General features: G+C 39.8%; 1 protein-coding gene across 7 annotated transcripts in view; it reads left to right on the top strand.

Annotated features, from left to right (window-relative positions):
• The window catches only part of CD44 (CD44 molecule (Indian blood group)), an 89,925-nt gene that overhangs the window by 54,724 nt on the left and 15,499 nt on the right, over positions 1-19,702 (top strand). For 2 of the 7 annotated variants that reach the window (XM_041723339.1, XM_041723342.1), the window contains exons 6-15: positions 1,091-1,219; positions 2,469-2,594; positions 5,213-5,326; positions 5,797-5,913; positions 8,605-8,733; positions 10,182-10,310; positions 13,240-13,341; positions 15,204-15,290; positions 16,172-16,378; positions 19,005-19,070. In XM_041723339.1, the coding sequence (XP_041579273.1) occupies positions 1,091-1,219; positions 2,469-2,594; positions 5,213-5,326; positions 5,797-5,913; positions 8,605-8,733; positions 10,182-10,310; positions 13,240-13,341; positions 15,204-15,290; positions 16,172-16,378; positions 19,005-19,070 (1,206 nt within the window). The remainder of the gene's footprint in view (positions 1-1,090; positions 1,220-2,468; positions 2,595-5,212; positions 5,327-5,796; positions 5,914-8,604; positions 8,734-10,181; positions 10,311-13,239; positions 13,342-15,203; positions 15,291-16,171; positions 16,379-19,004; positions 19,071-19,702) is intronic. The other 5 variants (XM_041723341.1, XM_041723340.1, XM_041723343.1 and 2 more) reach the window with 5 other exon arrangements.

Genomic DNA, 19,702 nt, shown 5'->3' with positions numbered 1-19,702 from the left:
TGCTTTGCAAAGTATAGCGTTGGTATAAAAAAAAGTGACCATGGGCAAAATTGCTGGAGGATCTGGACATGAAATGGAAAGAGGTGGAAGGCATCTTTTTCCGTCTTCCCTTTCATGTGGCATTCTTCTGCGTGTTTGGGATTGCTGGGATTACATGTCTGGGATTGCTGGCAGAAATATCATACCCTAAATTCTTGGAGAATGATATTGGTTGGCCAAGATAAAGTGCATAGAACATGAAAGGCGAGGACTCTGGAGAGCTTGGTTTCAGAATCATAGACTCTCAGATTTGGAGAGGATCTTCAATAGTCTAGCTCAATCAGCACTTTAAAAAAATATATTTTATTTATTTATTTATTTATTTATTTATTTATTTATTTGAAACATGAGAGAGAGGCAGAGACATAGGCAGAGGGAGAAGCAGGGTCCCCGCAGGGAGCCCCATGTGGGACTTGCTCCTGGGACCCAGGGGTCACAACCTGAACCGAAGGCAGATGCTCAGTCATTGAGCCACTCAGGTGCCCCACTCAATCAATACTTCTAATCATGTGATCTACACAGTTTTCCTACTAAGTGACCTTTCTGATGGTGGGGAATACGATACTTTATGAGGAAGTTTGTTGTTGGATAGTTTAGAATATAACCTTTTAAAACCAACACTTGGAAGAATATTTGTCCCCCTGCAATTATCACCACAGGTCCTGGTTTGACCTTTTGGGAGCCAGACAAAAATTTAATCCCTCTACTATGCTATAGTTTTTCAAAAATCAAAGACTACCGTCATACACTCTGTCATTCGGCCTTTCTGACTCCAGACAAGGCACATTCCATCCAGCAAGTTTTTTCCTTTTTAAGATAAGGATCATGAACCAGATAATATTTAAGGTCCTTCCATTTCTGATATTCTATGACCTGCAGTATGAGCCTTGAAAATAAGTGGAACTTCTGTGCTTTTTCTGCTTCTTCCCACCATCTATACTCAGTATAGATGACTCTCTGGAGTAGTAAAAGAGTAGAAGCATATACAGTGCTATTTCTTAGGAACTGATAATTAACCTTTCAACCATCAATTCAATTATGGTTACAACAGCTTTGAGGAGCTCTAGTGGTACAACTCCCAAAACAGCAACCAAGAGGCGAGAAGCCCAGGATTGGCTTTCATGGTGGTTTCAACCATCAGAGTCCAAGAATCATCTTCACACAACAACGATAATGGCTGGTAATGAGTTATTATTATTTCATAAGATCTCTTGACAATTTTCAATAGTTCATTGACCTCGGGGATACTTAGCCTAAAGTCCATTCTGGTTTCATGAATGTTTCTGATAACTTTTGAAGCATCATGAACTTGGAAACCCATATGTTTGACTTTATAGCATTAATAAGGAGATTTCTTCTTTCTATTCCACAGAATTAATACAGGCCCAGAGGAGGCTAATAAGAGCACTATGAAAGGGGGCCAATCTTTCTTGATGACAGAACAAAATTTTGACTCTGAAAGATGTTCCAAAATGACAAAAGTCATTAAAAATTATTGACTTTCCATGAGAAAATAAAATAGCTTAGCTGGAGCTAGAAAAATATAGAAACTCTCCTTCAGTGGAACTATTCTTTGGGCAGCCACCGATAGTAAGAAAAGACAAATGGTCACTCCAAAATATAGCATGACCCCCGTTGAAAGTATATGAAAGCCTTTTCAGGAAAGAGACATCTTCTACAGCAACCACTGAGAAGAGGCTGAGGGTCTCCATCTTCCTTCCTATGATGTGTCCAGAAGGGAAAACATGAGAATTTCTCAAAATCCTGGCTCCAGTCCACTTTGGTCGACTCTTTTGGTTGATTAAGAAATGCCAGGCATGATTTCTCTGTGAATTGACTAATTTTGTTGTGGCTGGATGCTACTCTGTTGTTGAGGATGGTAATTCAGTTTGCATTTGTGTTCAGAGCTCTGGTGATGTGATGCTAGAGGGCCAACAGATGAGTTAACAAATAGTGAATTAGTGAATACACCTATGGGATTTTAAAAAATGATGGATGTGTTTGGATTCCGAAAGTTTTCTGAAAGTGGCTGGACAAAACAAATGGGCACATGTGAAATCTTTTCATTCTATTCTTGACATCCTAGCTTTAATGGCACATGCTTAATAAGTTAATAATCTGAAAGCATGGAAGGGGGAGAGTTTATTGGCCTTCTCTTCTTTTGTTTCTTTGCTGGGGTTATGTCCATATTTATTCTTTTAACTTCCTTAAAGAGAGCGTTCAGTTGTAAAGGTCACAGCCAATTGTTTTTAGATCTATGCATTAGCTTCAGAGACTAGGATATAAGAATTTGGGGGTACACAACTCAGATGTCTCACTCTTCTTAAAATGTTGGGAATTCCATTATACATTCTGTGCCTGATTTTCTTCCTTTGTCAAATGGGTTGCTTGGCATCCGGTTCAGCCACTAACATAAGTCACCACAACAGGTACGGATTCAAGTATCATCTCAGCAGGCTGGGAACCAACTGAAGAAAATGAAGATGAAAGAGACAAACACCCCAGTTATTCTGGATCAGGCATTGATGATGATGAAGATTTTATCTCCAGCACCAGTAAGAATAATCAATTACAGTAGAACCATTTATGGAAGGCTTACTGATTAATCTGAGTGATGCCCAATAGTGCCTACCTTGGGAAATAGTTAATGTGGAAAGTGAGCATAAATCTATGGCTTATCACACTTTAGTTATACCTTAGTCCTAGATCATGAAGGAAGAAAAAATTATTTTTTTCAAAATGGGAGTCAAAACTTCCTTCCATTTGAGCAATGGAGCAATGAGGAAAATATCTTTTATAAAACTCCTAATGCCTTAGGTTCTTTCTGTTTTGTATATTTATATGATCTGCTGCTGCAGATTCTCCTTGAATTATTGGGCTTTGTCAGAGAATGGCATAGGAAAACACTACAACAAATATTTATTGTGTACCTACTGTGCTTGGTGCTGGGAACAAAAAGATGGAAAAAAAAAAAAGCCAGAGCTCTTGCCTTCAAACTATCATTTATTGAAGCAGTAGAATGTGAGTGGGAGGATATTAATTAAAAGTTGTAGATGATTCTACATTGAAGATTTAAATGGTCCTAGAAAGGCTTAAACGTTGGGAACCAGAATTCAAGAATCGTCAGAATCAAAACTTGGTTGAAATCAAGGGGGCAAATCAAGTTTTAACAAATGAATAGGGCACCCATATAATTAAGAGACTAGGAAGGACAAGTGTTAGAAGAAGGGAAGGGCAAGTGTTAGCTGAGCTTTAATAGAAACAGTGCCAAGTATTAAAAACAAATAGTGAATACACTGCATAATAGTATCCAAATTTGTGACGGTTATAAAACTTTTCGAGGGCAGAGATGGAAATTGAGCTGAGAAACATCCTTTAAAAACACATGCAAAGGTCAGTCTAATAGTTAGCCAGATGACCGGGTTTCTTGGACATATCTGTCATGATCGGATATGTTGCTGAATAGAGATGAGAATTCTGAACCTGAATTTCCCATATCACTTCATCACTCTTGTCCTCAGAGATGTTATAACTTTGTGGTGTGACATGGACTCTCTCAGGTCACTGAAGTTCTGACTGTCTTACTGAAACCTGAGAGTGCTGTCCCCTAAATGGACAGCACCCAGGAAGAGACGAGTCCAAAAAGTAGCTTGGGCTCTGAGGCATCGGAGTATATGGCATCGATGCCACAAATACTGAAAAAGACCTAGACACTTTATATCTAAGCTCTTAAGTGGTATATTCTTTAGACTGGACACCTCTGCAGAGCTTGGTCTAGAAAACAAGGAAACCCCTTTTAATAACTTCAGAGAGAAAATCAAATAGCCAAAAAACACTGGAGCTTTACTATCACACTGTCTTCTGGGTTCAGGACACAGAAGGTGGGGCCATCAGTAAAGATGTGGTCTCGATACTTGAGAAACTCAGCTTTCTTGGGTGGCAACCCAAACAGATCAACCTGAAAATAAATAGTGTGATCAAGCTCCTGGGGAAAATGCTCATTGGTATTTTTTCATCTCTGTGGCATATTTTCCAATTTCAGCTCACTGTTTTCAGCGCACTGCTTGGCACCTGTGTACGTAATTAAGCAGGATGCCTTCTTTCTTCTGTAGGGATATGACAACTGCCACTTTTTCACGCTTGTTGAGAATGTGCATAATGATTCTAAACTTGACTTGCTTCACTCGTGAAATAGAGCTGATGGTATTACAGTTCTGAAAAGAACTAGTGGAGATTTAAGTTGGGTATCAAAATAAGTTTGGAAGAATTAGGATGGATTTGCACATAACATTTTCACAAAAGCAATTGATCCTAATTTTGTCGTGATCCTTCTGTCAGATGTCTCCTACTCCAGCTCTATCATTTTGGGTGACAGTTTCAGCCTCTGGTGGATATATGCCTCTTTTTCTTCTTTTTTTCTCCACCCCCCGCCCCCCCAGCCGACCATCTGCTAATGGTGGTGGGTTACCTATGGTGCTTTTCTACTGAATGTATGAATCTTGTTTTTCTCTCATTGGCTATGAATGGCTTGCTCATGAAGTGCTTTCTATTTGTTGAGAATACCATAGGCATTTGCTAAATATTCAGAAATGTAAATCATATGGCTGTTCTGGGTCAATGTTCTTTCTCAGAATCATCTATAGGAAATCCCTGGCTGCTCAGGGTATGCCTTCCCCCACCAAAACTCTTAATGAAATAAAGTGATCATATAATCATGGTATAGTTTTCAGGTATGTACCTCTTTAGCCTGAGATCTCCACGTAGCACACTTGCCAGTGATACCAATTCCTGGGGCTCTCAGGCGCACAGGGCTGTTACAGACTGCATGGATGGGCAAAATGCTAATGTTTTCGGCTCTCCTCGGTGGAGGGTGTTTCCAAAGCTGTTCTTCCTTCTGCTGCAGCTCCTTTCGCTGCTTTCTCTGGAACATGTCGTGTTCTGACACCAACGTGTTCTTTGACAGAATGCAGAGGACACTGAGGTGCTTGACAATATGGCTGAATCAAGCTGAAGTCCCTCTCTCTCTGCTTTCCCTCCGTTTTCACTCAACCATCTATACAACCTGGTATAGATGATTCACTGTATAGACCAAAGAAGAGAGAGATGTGTAAAACAAGTAGTGAAGGCTCAAGAGCTAACATTTTCCTAATTGCTTCAATCATCATTATCACAGTTCCAACCACACCACGGCTTTTTAGCCACCCAAAACAGAACCAGGATTGGACCCCGTGGAGCCCAGGCGAATCGAATCCAGGAGTATTACTTCAGACTACTACAAGGATGACTGGTAATGGGTTATGCATACTTCATTAAAGATTTTTTTTTCCCTCAAAGTCTATGATGCTGCAAAGGTCAATCATCAGGACTCGGTGGGAAATGTAGTTAATGTCTCATCACAGATTCTAAACTTTCATGAGGATACTCGGTTCGACCTAGGAGTCATTTATCAATCATACCATCTGGGCACAAGATACTTTATGTTGCTTTATTATAAAAATGAACACATTACCTTGGTTTATGGTGCTGCCCTCGACAAAGTGATTATAGTAGAACAACAGGTAATCATTAAGAAATTTCATGCCCATTGATTTTCTCTTGGGAGAGTTTAGTGGAGTCACTCAAAAGTATTGAGCAGAGATGCTCAGAGGTACCATTTAGGCATAGCACTGTTAAATAGCATGCTTTGTAATGGAAGAGCACAACGCCAAAGGTTGGTTGATTAAAAAGTCACAGTTTATATAACCATCATCACGGCAGATGTGGACAGAAGTGGCACCAGTGCTAATGGAGAAAACTGGACCCGCGAACCACACTCTCCTCTCATTCACCATGAGCACCATGATGAAGAGGAGGCCCAGCATGCTACAAGCACAAGTAAGGAGGATGGTGGTCAGCAGTTTTGGCTTAGATGAGTTAGTGAAGTCATTCAGAAGAATAGGGAAGAATTTTTTTTAGACATTAGCCACGTCTTCTATTTCTATACAGTAATTTCTTTTATCCATGGAGCATGAAAAGCTGCCAAGTCTACGCACAAGTTCTAGGAGTTGGAAGAAAAATGCTAACTTGTCAGGTTGCCCACAAGGCCAAAATGTTGAAATGTTTTTAAGAGATCTGAGATATGTTTTTTTGTGTGTGTGTTAGAGATCCCTCAAGGTTCCATTTGGGTGATTTGTGTGTGTTTATGGAAATGTGTGATGAAGAGTGTATCTTTTGGTGAACAGTGGAATCTGGAAAGAAAGCTTGACAAGTGCGTTGATGATCTTTGGAATGCTTATCTTCTGTGAAGATCTTTGATGAATCCAGTTTCTTTTTTTACATTCTCTTCCTCACTGCATTGTAGAAAGGCATCCCTTGTACTCTTTGGAGGAAGGTCAGTAGCTCATATAGACTATATTTGAATTTCTGTGACTGTTCTTTTTCTGTTTTTAAGCTCAGAGTAGCTTGGGGAAGGCTTTGACTGTTATTTCTACTTACGTGCAAACATCTCAGGTTTTGCAAAAACAATCTCAAGTCTCACTACTGGTCTCTGAGGATAGAACTAAAAAAGTAAGGAGTATGTACTCTTCTTCCTTCTTGGAGATATGCCTATCATGTTTGGGAAAAAAAGAAGCTTTAATTTAGGATGACAGCTTGTGATATCTTTAAAACTATGATTTAACTATTATTCTCTTAGCTTTGGATACTCCTAAGGCAAGAATGTAAGAAGCAGCCACTTAGAAACCAAAGAGAGAAGCCATAGCTTTTGAGGGATGCCTTCAGACAACAAAAGAAGCATTTCAGACATCAACCAGGATGTAGGTTTTAAGTCCTGGGCATTGTGCTGAATACACCCAACAGGCCTGCAGCTCATTACTTATCCCAGTGGATTTTATTTTTGTGTGACGGCTATGGGCTGAGTTAACAAGAGTCTTCTGATAGAAAGAAGAAATGAGAAGCAGACATCTCTTCAGAATGGGATTCCGTACCATTCCCCTTTGGAACCAGTATATCTTAGAATTTAAGACAGTTTGTACTTAAAAAGGAGACAGTTTCTTAAGAGGCTTGGAATTAACGAGCCCATTGTCAAAAGGTGGTGGTGGGGGGGGAGGGAACAGCATTCCTGGAGGGGGGTTGAAAATCCAGATGTAACAGAACCTCACAGAGGGAAAGGGGAAAGTGGTAACCACTACTGCAATTCTCTTATCAGTACTTACAAAACCTAAAGAGATTCTGGTTGGTGACCTCTGGGCTTTGTCAAAGACCATTACAACTTCTAGAAGAGAGTTAGCCTTCATATTTTACGATGGAAATCCTATCCTCTGCCAATCCATATGTTGCAAACAGCAGGGTCACTGGGTATTTAAAGGATGGTTATGTTTCTAAAGATAGTGTAGTGTGTGTGTGGGTGTGCGTGTGCACGCATGCATTTGTCTTTTTCTTTCTTTTCTAAAATATTTTGAGTAGGCAGTTTATGTTCGGGTTAGTCTCCCCTTTTGGGTAATTAGGCTCACGGTTTTTGTAACTTCGTTGTTTGTCAGGAGGTAGTGATTTAGTCAGTGGGAGGTGAAACTGAAGATTTGGGACTTCTTTTTCCTCCCTCTGGGTAACCAGTTAACCCCAGGAATGTTTTGGCCAATGCAAGGGTAAAATGAGGACATAGGTTTTATTTTTTAAAGATTTTTCTTATTATCAAATCACACATATCATTTTCTAAAATTATGGAATACAACCAGTCTGACCAGTTGCAAAATACACTTTGGCTTGGCAAGTCTATAGGCTCTCATTTTCTTGATGAACTAAACATTTGCTATTAGGAGCTATAAATGAAAATGACAGTGGCTTTCTGATTTTTCCCAAAGGCACCCTGATACAATTTTATTCCATTCATTTTATTCTTTTTAAAACTGGACTACTACAACACTGAGAGGTTGAAATTTTTAGCTCATCACACATTTCTATTGTTTGTATAATCCCAAACACTGGCTAGAATAGCTTTCTTCCATTGACTTAATTTTGTTAAAAAGTAATTTTGGCAATTTTAGATGCCACGTAGACATAACTTTGTAATGTGCCAGTCATTGTCAACATCTTTCATGCTGGGCACATCTGCTGCTGGTGCCTTTCCAGGGCATGTGATCATGGGTTATGTGACCACCATTTGAGAAGGCTTCCCACCATGCTGATTTTATCATCAATTGGTTATATAATATACTCCTCCCCTCAAAATCACTGCAGCAAAGGGCTTAATTCTTTGGAGGCAATGTTGTCTCAGACAAGGATATATGAGGCCATGTAATATGGTAAACTAAGACTCATTACTGGGAATTCAGACTAGGCTAGTCTTAACTTTGTGCCAATCTGGATGTAGGATTTTGAGCAAAAGCACTCTGAGTCCCAGTTTTCCTATCTGAAAAATGGAAAGATTGGGCCGTTGATCTCTAATATCTCTTCCAGAATATCAGTGGTCTCTGTCCTTGTTGCTGTCCTTTTTTACCTTTTCTCCCATAGGTATATGGCCTTGACATATTAAGATATGTGTTGGTAAGGAAATTGAACAATAATGGCTCACAATTGTTCTTCTCACAGCCGAGGCAATCCCTAGTAGTACAATAGAAGAAACAGCTACCCAGAAAGAGCAGTGGGTTGAGAATGGATGGCATGGGAAATATCCGCAGTCACCAAAAGAAGACTCTCATTCAACAGCAGGGACAGCTGGTAATGGGTTGTTTAACAAGCAAACTTGGGTGGAAACTTCCTCTTGGGTTAAATGTTAAGCATAGAGAACACTGAACAAAAAGACATTGAAAGAAGAATTGCAAATTATTAATTATTAATTAATTAATTAGTAAATTATGATATGGTCAACACAGAGCCAACTCTTAAATGCTCATAACAAATCACCTAAGTAGGAGTTGATCTAACATGCAAAGAAGACACAGAGAATATGACTCCTGCATATGCCACTTTCAGATCTAGTTTTGGGCATCCCCTAGTGAGATTTTAGCAGAGACTTTGATCTTACCAAATACTCCCTTTGGTTTTGTAAAGGAATCTACGATATAGCTTTATAAAATACTGGGCATGTTAGAAAGTATTTGGTCAGAACTCTAATGTTAGAAGAGATGGAGCCAGATAGTTAGAAAATAACTGTTTGATGTCATTTAGCCCTTTGGTCATGTCTGTTTGGAGATTTCTCTTTGAACACACAGTGCTTTTTTCTTAGATTTACAAAAATACACCTTCTCTATTCTTGAACTGTGGGATCATGGAAATTGGACTTGAGTCCTGTCATCATTTCTAAGTGATGCCAGATAACTTGACTCTGCAAACTACTATGCATGATTCTTTTGTCTGTGTGACAGAAACATGGAAATGCATCCTGTCTTGTAAGAGAATATGAATTCTGTATTCTCACTTGGTATCAGAATAGCCCCCTGCTTTCATTTGCAATATAAAATGTAATGCAGGATGTCCTTCCAGTGTGTGGCAGCTTCTGAATGCATACCCGGCAAAGCAATGGATTCAGTGACTGGCTCTGTGGTGTGGTTGTTGCTAAGGGGCTCCTATTGTAATCTTCCCTACCTATATATCTCCGCTGGTTCTGAATGAAGCAAAAGCACGTGCTGAATTCTTATATGTCCCTTGAGCTGTGAATCCCCTTGTTAGAAGGTAATGCTTCTGATGGATTCCATTCATGCTTTTGAGATGAATGGTGTTTACTTTCATGTTTATCTTGTGGGCAGCCTGATTCCTTCTTTAAATCACTACCAGTCTAATGTGCATTTCACTGGGATGTGGTTGTCTCTGAATGACATCATGCACTTAGACACTTCCTCCTTTAGGGGATGATGGCAAAATGGCATGTGGTTCAAGAACTACCTCTTTATCTTCACATGATGACTATAACTCATTCTCTGTTCGTGCAGGAGTTATTAATACCTTTGTGTCCTCTTGTTCACATGCTGATTGCTAAGTAAATGAGCATGAACAGACCCATACCTGCTAAAACATCCTGTGTTTACACAAGTTCTTGGCCCTCTATACCAGGAAGGTGCTTTCATTGTGTTGTCTAGAGAATAAAGTCTCTTTAAATTTGTCAGTGTATCCCTGGTCAGATGTCAACTAATACTTTAACACTTGCTTGAACTACCTGGTCACAACAGCCACAGCCCAAGACAGCCATCCAGATCAAAAAACGACAACGCAGAGTCAAGAGGACAGCTCCTGGACTTATTTCTTTGACCCAATCTCACATCCAATGGGACCAGGTCATCAAACGGAAAGATGGATGGGTAATAGCCTCTGAGATTTTCTATATGTTATGTTTTTGAAAGGCACCAAATGGCCACTTACCTAGAAATGTGCCCTTGATTTTAGACCAGTCTGCTTTCCCAAGGAACCTGAAGTGTCTTCAAAAATTAGTTTTCTAGGTAGGGGTGATAAGTACATTCATCTGAATATGAAATCCTGGGCCGTGGTTAAAGAATTCAGCCAGAGATTAAAGCCGAATTAGTCCTAAAGTGGCAGGAGTGGAAGTTATTTTCTCTGAAGAAGAAGCAGCCTCAAGATTTATTTTCTGTTTACTTTTAAGTACAAGGTTTTAAAGAGAGTGAAATGATTGAATTCAGTGACTGTTTTCGTGGTAGACCCAAAGATGTAACTTAAAGAAATCTTAGAGGTCAAAAACTGGTGAGTATTCATTTCAAACAAGTAACTAAAAAGCTCAGAAAATATAATTATTCACTCTTGCCACATATAGAAAGAAATACAGTACCCAGTGACTTAGGATTTGGACCACTCTTGGTCCTCAATAAATATGTGCAAATTTAACGAATGGACTGCTTTTTTACAGGATAGAATCCCTGTTTTCTTAAATATCAGTCTTATTTATCTATAAGCAATTAAAAATAGAAATGAAAGAGAAAGTAAAAGAGTTGCTAGTTGTAGTTCTGCAAAAAATGGAGGATTTTGATTTTTTGACCAGTTTTTATATTCAAAAGGAATTCTTTCTTTATCAGAACAGATGACAGCTTTCCTGAGAGAATCTGCAGGAGTTGGCAGCAGGTGGTGTTATCACTTTTTTTTTTCAGTCTTTACTAAGCTGGAGAATCCGTGCTCCTTACTATACCCATGAATTGAGTTACTCAAGTTTTTTTAAAAAATTATTTGACAAGATGTCTTGATCACAGAAATATCACATTCCAAAAAAGGAGAAAAAACCAAAAGAGTCAATAGAGGGAAGTGAATTTTCAGTCATAGCATTGAATATGTTATCTGGATCCAAACTGCCAAGGGTATGCATAACATAGACTGTATTAAAATGGGTTTTAAGAGCATAATAATGATGTCTCTTGATGTTGAATTGAACCAAATTATCTCCAAAATGAATCCCAGAGTCTCTATGGCTTCCTTCCTTTAAAACATCCTATGCTGTTCCCCAATATTAATGATCAGATATCCCTTAAGCTACAATTTTGTTAAATATCTGCTAATGTTCAGTGCATTATGGGCACAGCATGTTCCATGGCCTTACAGAACTTAAAATTTAGGAAAAGAAAACATGTATCATCAAAATGTATCTAACAATATTAAACGATAAGTAATAGATGTCAAATGAATGTTGCCCCCGATATACACAAAAATTCAAAGGACTCTCCAGAGAGTGTCGGAGAAAAGTAGATCAGATCTGGTTTTTCAAAAATGAAAACAAACAAACAAACAAACAAACATGAATAGAGAAAGGAAGTCAGGGAAAGTTTTTCTAGAAAGGAGACTCAAGTATGGAGAGGCATGAAGGAAGGGAAACCAAAGGATGGTATGGATTTTTCAGAGTGACTGGGCCCTTTTCTCATAAAGGAAGATGAGTTTGAGTGGCTAGGTTGTGGCCATTAGGTTGCGGGGTTGAAGTGCCACATGCCAACCCAACACACGTGTGTGCACATGGCTGCTGGTGGCTCTGGTGTATCCATGGTGGAAAACCAAACCAGTAAAAACTAACCTTCAGAATCAATATTAAGCCTCCATACTGATGAACAGAAAGAGGGTCTGTCTTTTAAATTGAACATGTCAAAGATAATACAATTGACTTCAACCATAGATCGGTGCAAAATATCTTGAAGGATTCTACTTATAGAAGGGAAGGTGAGCAAGAGTGTCTAGAAGCTTAACAGACAGGACTTTTTCTGAGAGCATATCCATTTGGGGTTTTGATTTAGATTAACTACCCTTTCCTCCTTTTTGAAACCTGGGATAATACAGTCAGCCATGTTTTGCCCTACAAAGATCTTAATTCTCTTTTCTTGTATGTAAAGCCTTCATTGTAGATATGAGTGTCCAATATTCCTGTGTTCCCCTCTGGAGTCATCTGAACCTGATTAAATCTCTCTGGATGCAGCAGTATGGGTAGACTTGGAGTTGGACAGCCAGCAACAGTGATAGTGCTTTTGGATTGTTTGGTCACTGTTTCACTCAGGACTTGTTATTTCAGCCCCACCGATCAGTGGCAATTACTAGAAACAGCACATTTAAATCCTTCAGTGACATTTTGGCGTCACTCAACATTGCACATGTTAAATTCCAGAGACATCTCATACTTGTGTTTATAGGAAGAATGATTCACTGACATCTACTGCTTTTTATTTCTTGCTCCTGAATACTTCCCATGGCTTCCATGTAGGTGGTATTGAATAATAATTTTATGTGTTATATGCACATTCACTTTGTGAAAGGAAAAAGACCAAAAGAGAAAGGGGACTGTACTTTTTTTTTTATTAAAAAAAGTTTAAAAAGCTCTTTTGCCAAGTGAGGGACATGTGAAAAAATGGGATCTGAACCAGTGCATTTTGTCTTTCCTCCATGATCCAGATCACATGGGTCTATAAGGGAGGCAATGTGTATGACATGGGACAAGTGACACACAGGCTGTTTTTGTCTTTTTGCAAGGCTTGAGAGGTATCTCATGTTCATTTAGAGTCCTTCCAGACTCAGCAAAAAATAAAATTGTATCTTTCATACACTCAGTCTTTAAATGAAAGCCAATTACTTCTTGTGATACTCTTCTGAAGAAGTAATAATTTGTTCCAGTTCTGGATACATAAGTCAGTATGTACTTTTCCCCCTCTTGTCCAGGTTTGAGTATGAAAATAGTTTGTCTGTAGACCACAAACCACCCTCAGGTAGTGCTTAGTAAATCAAGCATTAACACTGGTTTGATTCCTTCAGATATGGACTCCAGCCATAGTCCCACAAGTCAGCCTTCTGCAGATCCGAACACACATTTGGTGGAAGACTTGGACAGGATAGGACCTCTTTCAATGACGACTCGTAAGGATATAGCAGCCCCTTTACTGGCCTGTGTCCTGCTTCAGCTCTTCCTCACCCTGGCCCACCTGCAGAGCTTGGTGGTGGAATGGTGGAGTTAGTGCTACGTGGCTCGGCTCAAGCCCAGAGTATGAAAGGGTCTTTGTTGTCTATATTTTCTTGGTGGGTTCTTTAAATCTGATTTTGCCTTCATTCTTGGTGATTTCCAGATGCAATGACTTTATGTTAAGGAAAATTTTTAAAAGTTGTGGGATTCTTCCCAACTTGATTTTCCTTCCCTAAATCATTATGTGAGTAAAACCCAAGACCATGATTAAGACAGTGGTTTCTCTGTTTTAACCATCTCCCTTTGGTTCCCATCTTTCCTCCAATCAAGGCAGAAGAGAGGTAGGGTTGTTGAGAAAAGAAATTGTGGGGCCAGATAATCATAGAGAATGGAGAAATTACAGCAGCCCACAGAAGGACTCCAGCCATAGTCCACATGTCAGCCCTTCTGCAGATCCGAACACACATTTGGTGGAAGACTTGGACAGGATAGGACCTCTTTCAATGACAACTCGGAAGGATATAACAGCCCCTCTACTGGCCTGTAGTCCTGCTTCAGGAGGGCAAGACATACTGTTGACCATTAACAAAAGTGGCAGGACCCAGAAACAAAAGAGAAACACTTACTTATATCTCTTCCCATTACTGAATATCTTGTCGAACCAGTGCTTAAAATCTTAGTAGCTTTAACTGCCATTATATGGACAGGGCTATCCTAGAGGGCAGCCTGAAGTCATTCGTGATTTCTTGACCGAGTATGAAAGAAATCAGATTTAAGAGGGCTTCATTTCACTGCTTGATGCACATACTGGTCAGAGTCCTTCATGTGAGCCCTTCTAGGTAGAGGGAAAAAGTCAACAAGCATGCGTTGATCACCAAGAATGTATGTAGCACAGTGTTAAGCATCAAAGGAGACGGAGAGAAGCCTAAGAATGGTCCCCTCCAATGGGGGGCCTTGTGTTTCCACTCTATGTCCCTGCTGACTTTTGTTCTGTTACTGGGCTTGGGATTTGGTGAATGCCTTTCTCCTGGTTGTCATGTTTACTTGGTGGTGGACATGGCTTACGGATGTGCTTTATGGAATGCTTGCACCTGTAACTCAGGTCAGTACCTTTCTTAGAAGAACACAAAAGAAATCAACCCCAAGTAGTCAGAGTGATTGCAGATATGGGCAGTGGTTCAACCTCAGATTGGTACATGTCAGTGAGGGCCCTGTGTTTGCCCAGGCAAGCGTTTCCTGACGTTTCAGTGCAGTGATGAGAATCCTCATTTACAGACAAGATCAAAAACCTAATAACAGAGTATAATGGTAGCTCTAATTTAATATTCTTTAGAAGGGGCTTAAATATTTCTTTGTGTAAATTTGATCTGAGTTACTTGAGCAGGTTATTCTAGAACTTCTTCTTTCATCCTAAGAAGTGTGCTACCTGCTATCATGGTATTTATTTCCCTATAGTCCCACTTTGCCACCCACCATTCCTTTTTCCTTTTCTCTGTGTTCCTTAGTTTTCCTAAGTGGCTGGAAGCTAGAGTTGGGCCAGGATGATCCAGGGTGGACAAAGTTTTGATTCAGGCTTCACCTTGGCACTTTATCTTTGTTGACTATACTGAAAAAGAGGTTCTTAGGAGCTGATGAGGGATGAAACAGAATTCTGTTGTACATTTCTAGCAATCAGAGGAGAATGGTATACACAAACTTCGGCCTTCCTGTGCACCTACCCGTCTGACACTACCATAGCTAGATCCTCCCTGTCCGCAGTTAACAGAGGATTCGTTTCATGGCTCCAAATTAATGCTGGATTCCTCCCTCATTGAAACAGAGCAAAGTCATACTCAGAGCTTCTCCACATCGCCTGGAGGCTTGGAAGAAGATAAAAACCATCCAATGGCTTCTACTCCAACTAGCAGTAAGGATTGTAAAGCCCAGTTGGCTTCAGCTCTTGATAAAGCTCAATAAATTATGGATATTTTTTGTGGTGTCTTTGGTGGAGGTACACAACTGGCTGCTGTTAAGCTGTTACTTCTGATCAGAAGGTGTGGCTGGTGATGGTTCTTTGATGTTTCTGCTTTGTAGACCTCTTAGAAGCTACTGTACATAATAAAGTACAAACAGTATTTCTCAATCTAAAAATTCAGGTTTCTTAAACTCTAGAGCTAGTGGCATGGTTTTAAAATAACGGATCGCTTGTATATGATTTATAATTGGTGTAAAGGTCTGAATTCTATCACTCTCTGTTTTCCTTTCATCAATAATATTATTTTGCCATTCATCCTCTGGACATATATCCATGGTGCTTGTGACTAAGAATCGGTGCCCTTATGGCAAAGGAAAGAGTAATCTAAGCCTCGGGGCTTTGAAACCTTGCCTTTACGATTCCCTTTGCAGGGAGCATGATTTTACTTTTCAGTTCAATAATGTGTTTTCTCCACTTCATCAAAGGCGGGTCTAATTGAGTAAGAGCTCCAGATTATCTAGTACCTGAGTTGACTTCAAGGTCACCGTCGCAGCAGCATAAACCTAACTCTAGTAATCCAGGCAGACGTTGCGACAAATGCCTCTCCTGGGTGTTGAGATCACCAAAATCTCTTCCACTGAGGAATGTCCAGGTGGTGCCAATCGCAAAATATCGCTTCGGTTCAATAGTAGAACGAACTGTACTGTCTTTTGCTCCGTACTCATGAATAACAAGTGGAAAGCTTTTGCAGCACTAGCATGTTCTGAAGACAAGCACCCGATGGGTGGTGGCCTCACAAATGTGGGCTCACCATTGGTTCCACGTCCATACAGATAGAACTGATGGCAGAGGTGGAAGAAAAGGTGGACATCTTCCCGAAGACTCAGCTCCTTCAGTGGAAGCTTCTCCTTCTCACTCGCCAGCCACAAATGAATACAGGACCCTCATCCCAGTGACCCCCACTAAGACGGGGTTCCCTGGAGTTACTGAAGTTAATATTGCTGGAGATTCCAATTCTAACGTTATTCATTTCCTTTCAGGTAACTTGGCCGTTTGCTATCTGGTTCGATTTCCCTAGAGAGTGACACAACGCGTACTTTCGTACTACAGGGGGGCGGGGGGGGCGTATTTTCTGTGCGGGCTATGATTAGACTGATTTGTCAAACGGGAATGACCTTTATCACAGGTCCTCATTCCAGTCTCCATTTATTTTTGTGACTTGGTTGTCATGTTAGGATTTCTCTCTTTGTTCCTAATCTTGTGATATATTAATTTGAACCATAGGAAATTAACGTGTTTGTAGGTCAAAGTAGTTAAGTGTTAGCAAATTCATTTGATTCAACTCAGATATGCTACCTCATTAGTAAGGTTTTACCCAACATGTGAAAAATTTCCATAGGCTAAAATCTTTTGCTCTGAAACTATCATCTTTACTGGTGATGGATTGGTGAATTTTACTGTCGGTGGAGGGCTCGTGGCTAAACCTGCTTATGATTCACACTTCAAACTTTATGATTTAATCTACTAATAATGCATAGGCTTGATTTCTCGTGTTGTAATGGCAAAGAGATGACTAAAGATGACTCATTCAATTAAGTTGGACACCACCTAAAAGGAGAGTGAGACTTCTTTTCTCAAATACCTAGTCTCGCCTACTTCTCCCTTTCTTTGCTCCTCCATTTGCATTAAGAAACTTACATTGAAGGAAAAAGAACTGGACATAACTACTCTGGTTAAGAAATGAGAATCGCAATCTCTTCTCCCCATCCCAGTGATTCAAGTGCTTCTTGCCACTCAACCATTGAATTATATTAAAGATTCATGATTTTAAATATATATTTGTAGCCAGGTCTGTCTTCCCCCCCCCCCCAAAAAAAAGTAAGTTTTATGAGAACCCAGTAGATAAAACAGATGACATCTGTGATGCTCTAATTGATATGGGGACAGAAGACTCAGGATGTCACATGCTTGGATTCTTGCCTCTGGGCTGCTCACCCAGAGCTTCCTTTTCTAGGCAGTTTTTAAAAATACTAACTTTGGTGATAGTAGGAAGACATAGCCCCTTACACCCTTTGGTTCTTTATCCAGCATGGTTCTGCCCTCAGTTATTAAACATTCCAAGTAGCATTGTCAGTTTTCTTTCAGAGAAATTAATCTTAGACCACTGCCTTGTTTCTCTTGGCAAAATAAGGACCGTTATGAGATCAAATGAATTTAAATTTTAAATGGCAGTTTTAAAAGTGATAGTATTATGAAAGGGTCACATAACATATTTGTTAGTAAATAAAATGCTTTCGACAAAATTGATATTCACATATGCAGATTCCTTCTATATTCCATGATCAAACAGATGGATTTTCTGTGGTTATTCCTGCACTAAATGATTAATAAGTGATTCAACTGTCATCCTTAGTTTTCCTCCAAGCCACTCAGGTAAAGGTTAGTTCTTCCATACGTTTTTCTCAGTCTTGATGCTTGATGTTAAGAACTAAAACATTTGCAGTTGCAGTGGTGTGGTGGTGGTGGTGGTGATGATGACGATGGTGGTGGTGGTATCGGGGGTGCTGGTGTTGGCATTTCAGCAAATGCTGTTTTCAAGTACTCTAAGTAAAGAACAAAACAATCTCTCTCCTCTGTACAATTACACAAGGGATTACAGGACGCTTACCTCTGCCTTCTCTAACCAAGGAAATGGTGATGATCAGATTTCTATATATTCCTTACAGGTCTTCATAATGGGTGACGGTAACCATTTTATGAAACCATTGTCCCTTTTTGTTGTCATCGTTGTTTGTCTTGTTGTTTTGTTTTGTTCTAAGATTCCAGCATGTTGGAAGTGTATGGGGAAGAGAGAGGAGAGCGGGGAGGGTTGTTTCCATATGTTAAATTTACATATGTTTGATTTGACCTATGGACCCAGATCTTAGCAATTCATGAGTCTGTCTCAATTGAAAACCTTTTGGTGATAGACATCTGGGGAGATGAGATTATGTTAACTCTTGATGTTGAAAATTCGGATTTAAATTTTGAAAAATCTTATTTTTTATTATTTATTTTTATTCTAATAACCAGGTCCATATTTTTTACATGTTAGAACCCATCTTATTCCTTTTTCACTTATCTTCAAACTCCTTTTCTCTACATAAGCAGTTGACCTTTCCTTTGAATTTTTGCATAACTCAACACCAAGATCTTGCACACCAAAACCATTTTCTATTTCCTCCCTCAGAGAAAACTCCTTAAGTGGCTCACGCTCTGAGTCAGAGAGTACACACACTCCCAGCGATCACATCTGTATAATTCAAAGCATTTAGTCTCTATTTCAAAGACATAGTATCAAGTTCCAACTCAGACCTACAAAGACATCATAATAGAGTGTTAATGCTCTTAGATTTCTACCAGAACCACACTTCCTGTGGTCATCCTGGATGGTCTGTGCTGTCCCAGTTTATTTAATTTTGATTAAAGCTCTAGCGTACTTACCAGTGGATCAAGCAATGAACAGTAATTCATACCATGGAGCCACTCAAGGCTCCTTGCCACTGGTTTCCTGGTGACCTTTAAAACACTAAACTTGGTGATAAGCTGTCTGAAAATGCAAAAGTAAGGAAATGTAAATTGCAGTGGAACACCCAGTAATGAGCCTTTTCTGCTTGCTCCTCACAGAAGACCAAGACTCATGGGTTCACCCCAGTGGGAGGTCCCATACCACTCATGGATCAGAATCAGCTGGTAAGTTTGAGCTACTGTAGTCATTTGCTGTTATCATCATTGAGCCTACTAATGATTAATAAAGTATGAGTCATTGTCTCAAGAAGAGTGGTTCTCAGACTTTCTGAGCATGCACCACTATCACGGAGAGTGCTTATTAAATCACACTGCTGGGCCCCATCCTTAAGGTTTCTGATTCGGTAGATCTGAGGTGGAGCCTGAGCATATTTATTTCTAGTAAGTTCCCTGGTGATACTGACACTGCAGGGACAATGCAGAACTACTGTGTTGGAGAAAAGTCTTCCATGTGGAAGGATCAAAAAGAATTCAGGCAGGGTCTCAATTGAGCATGATATTAAGCCAGTTTGATTAAGAAAATGGGTCTTGGAGTAAGAATGGCCTGGGCTTGATCCCAACTCCTCCACACACTGAGGATGTTGCTTTAGGGATTTGAGACTCAGTTCCTAATGATTAAAATTGGGATAATAATTGTCGCAGGGCATCATTTTAAAGACTAAATGATGAAACCATGTAAAGCATTTAGCATAACCCCCAGCACATGGCACTGTAGCATCTAATGAGAATTTACTGTGTGCTGGTGGTGTCATGTGAACACTTCACATAAACTAGGGTGGACCACATGACACTGCCAT

The sequence above is a fragment of the Vulpes lagopus genome, chromosome 11 (genome assembly GCF_018345385.1).
Source record: "Vulpes lagopus strain Blue_001 chromosome 11, ASM1834538v1, whole genome shotgun sequence".
NCBI lineage: Eukaryota > Metazoa > Chordata > Mammalia > Carnivora > Canidae > Vulpes > Vulpes lagopus.
Note: the sequence above shows the minus strand (reverse complement) of the source record. Positions and strands in the feature narration are given on the sequence as shown.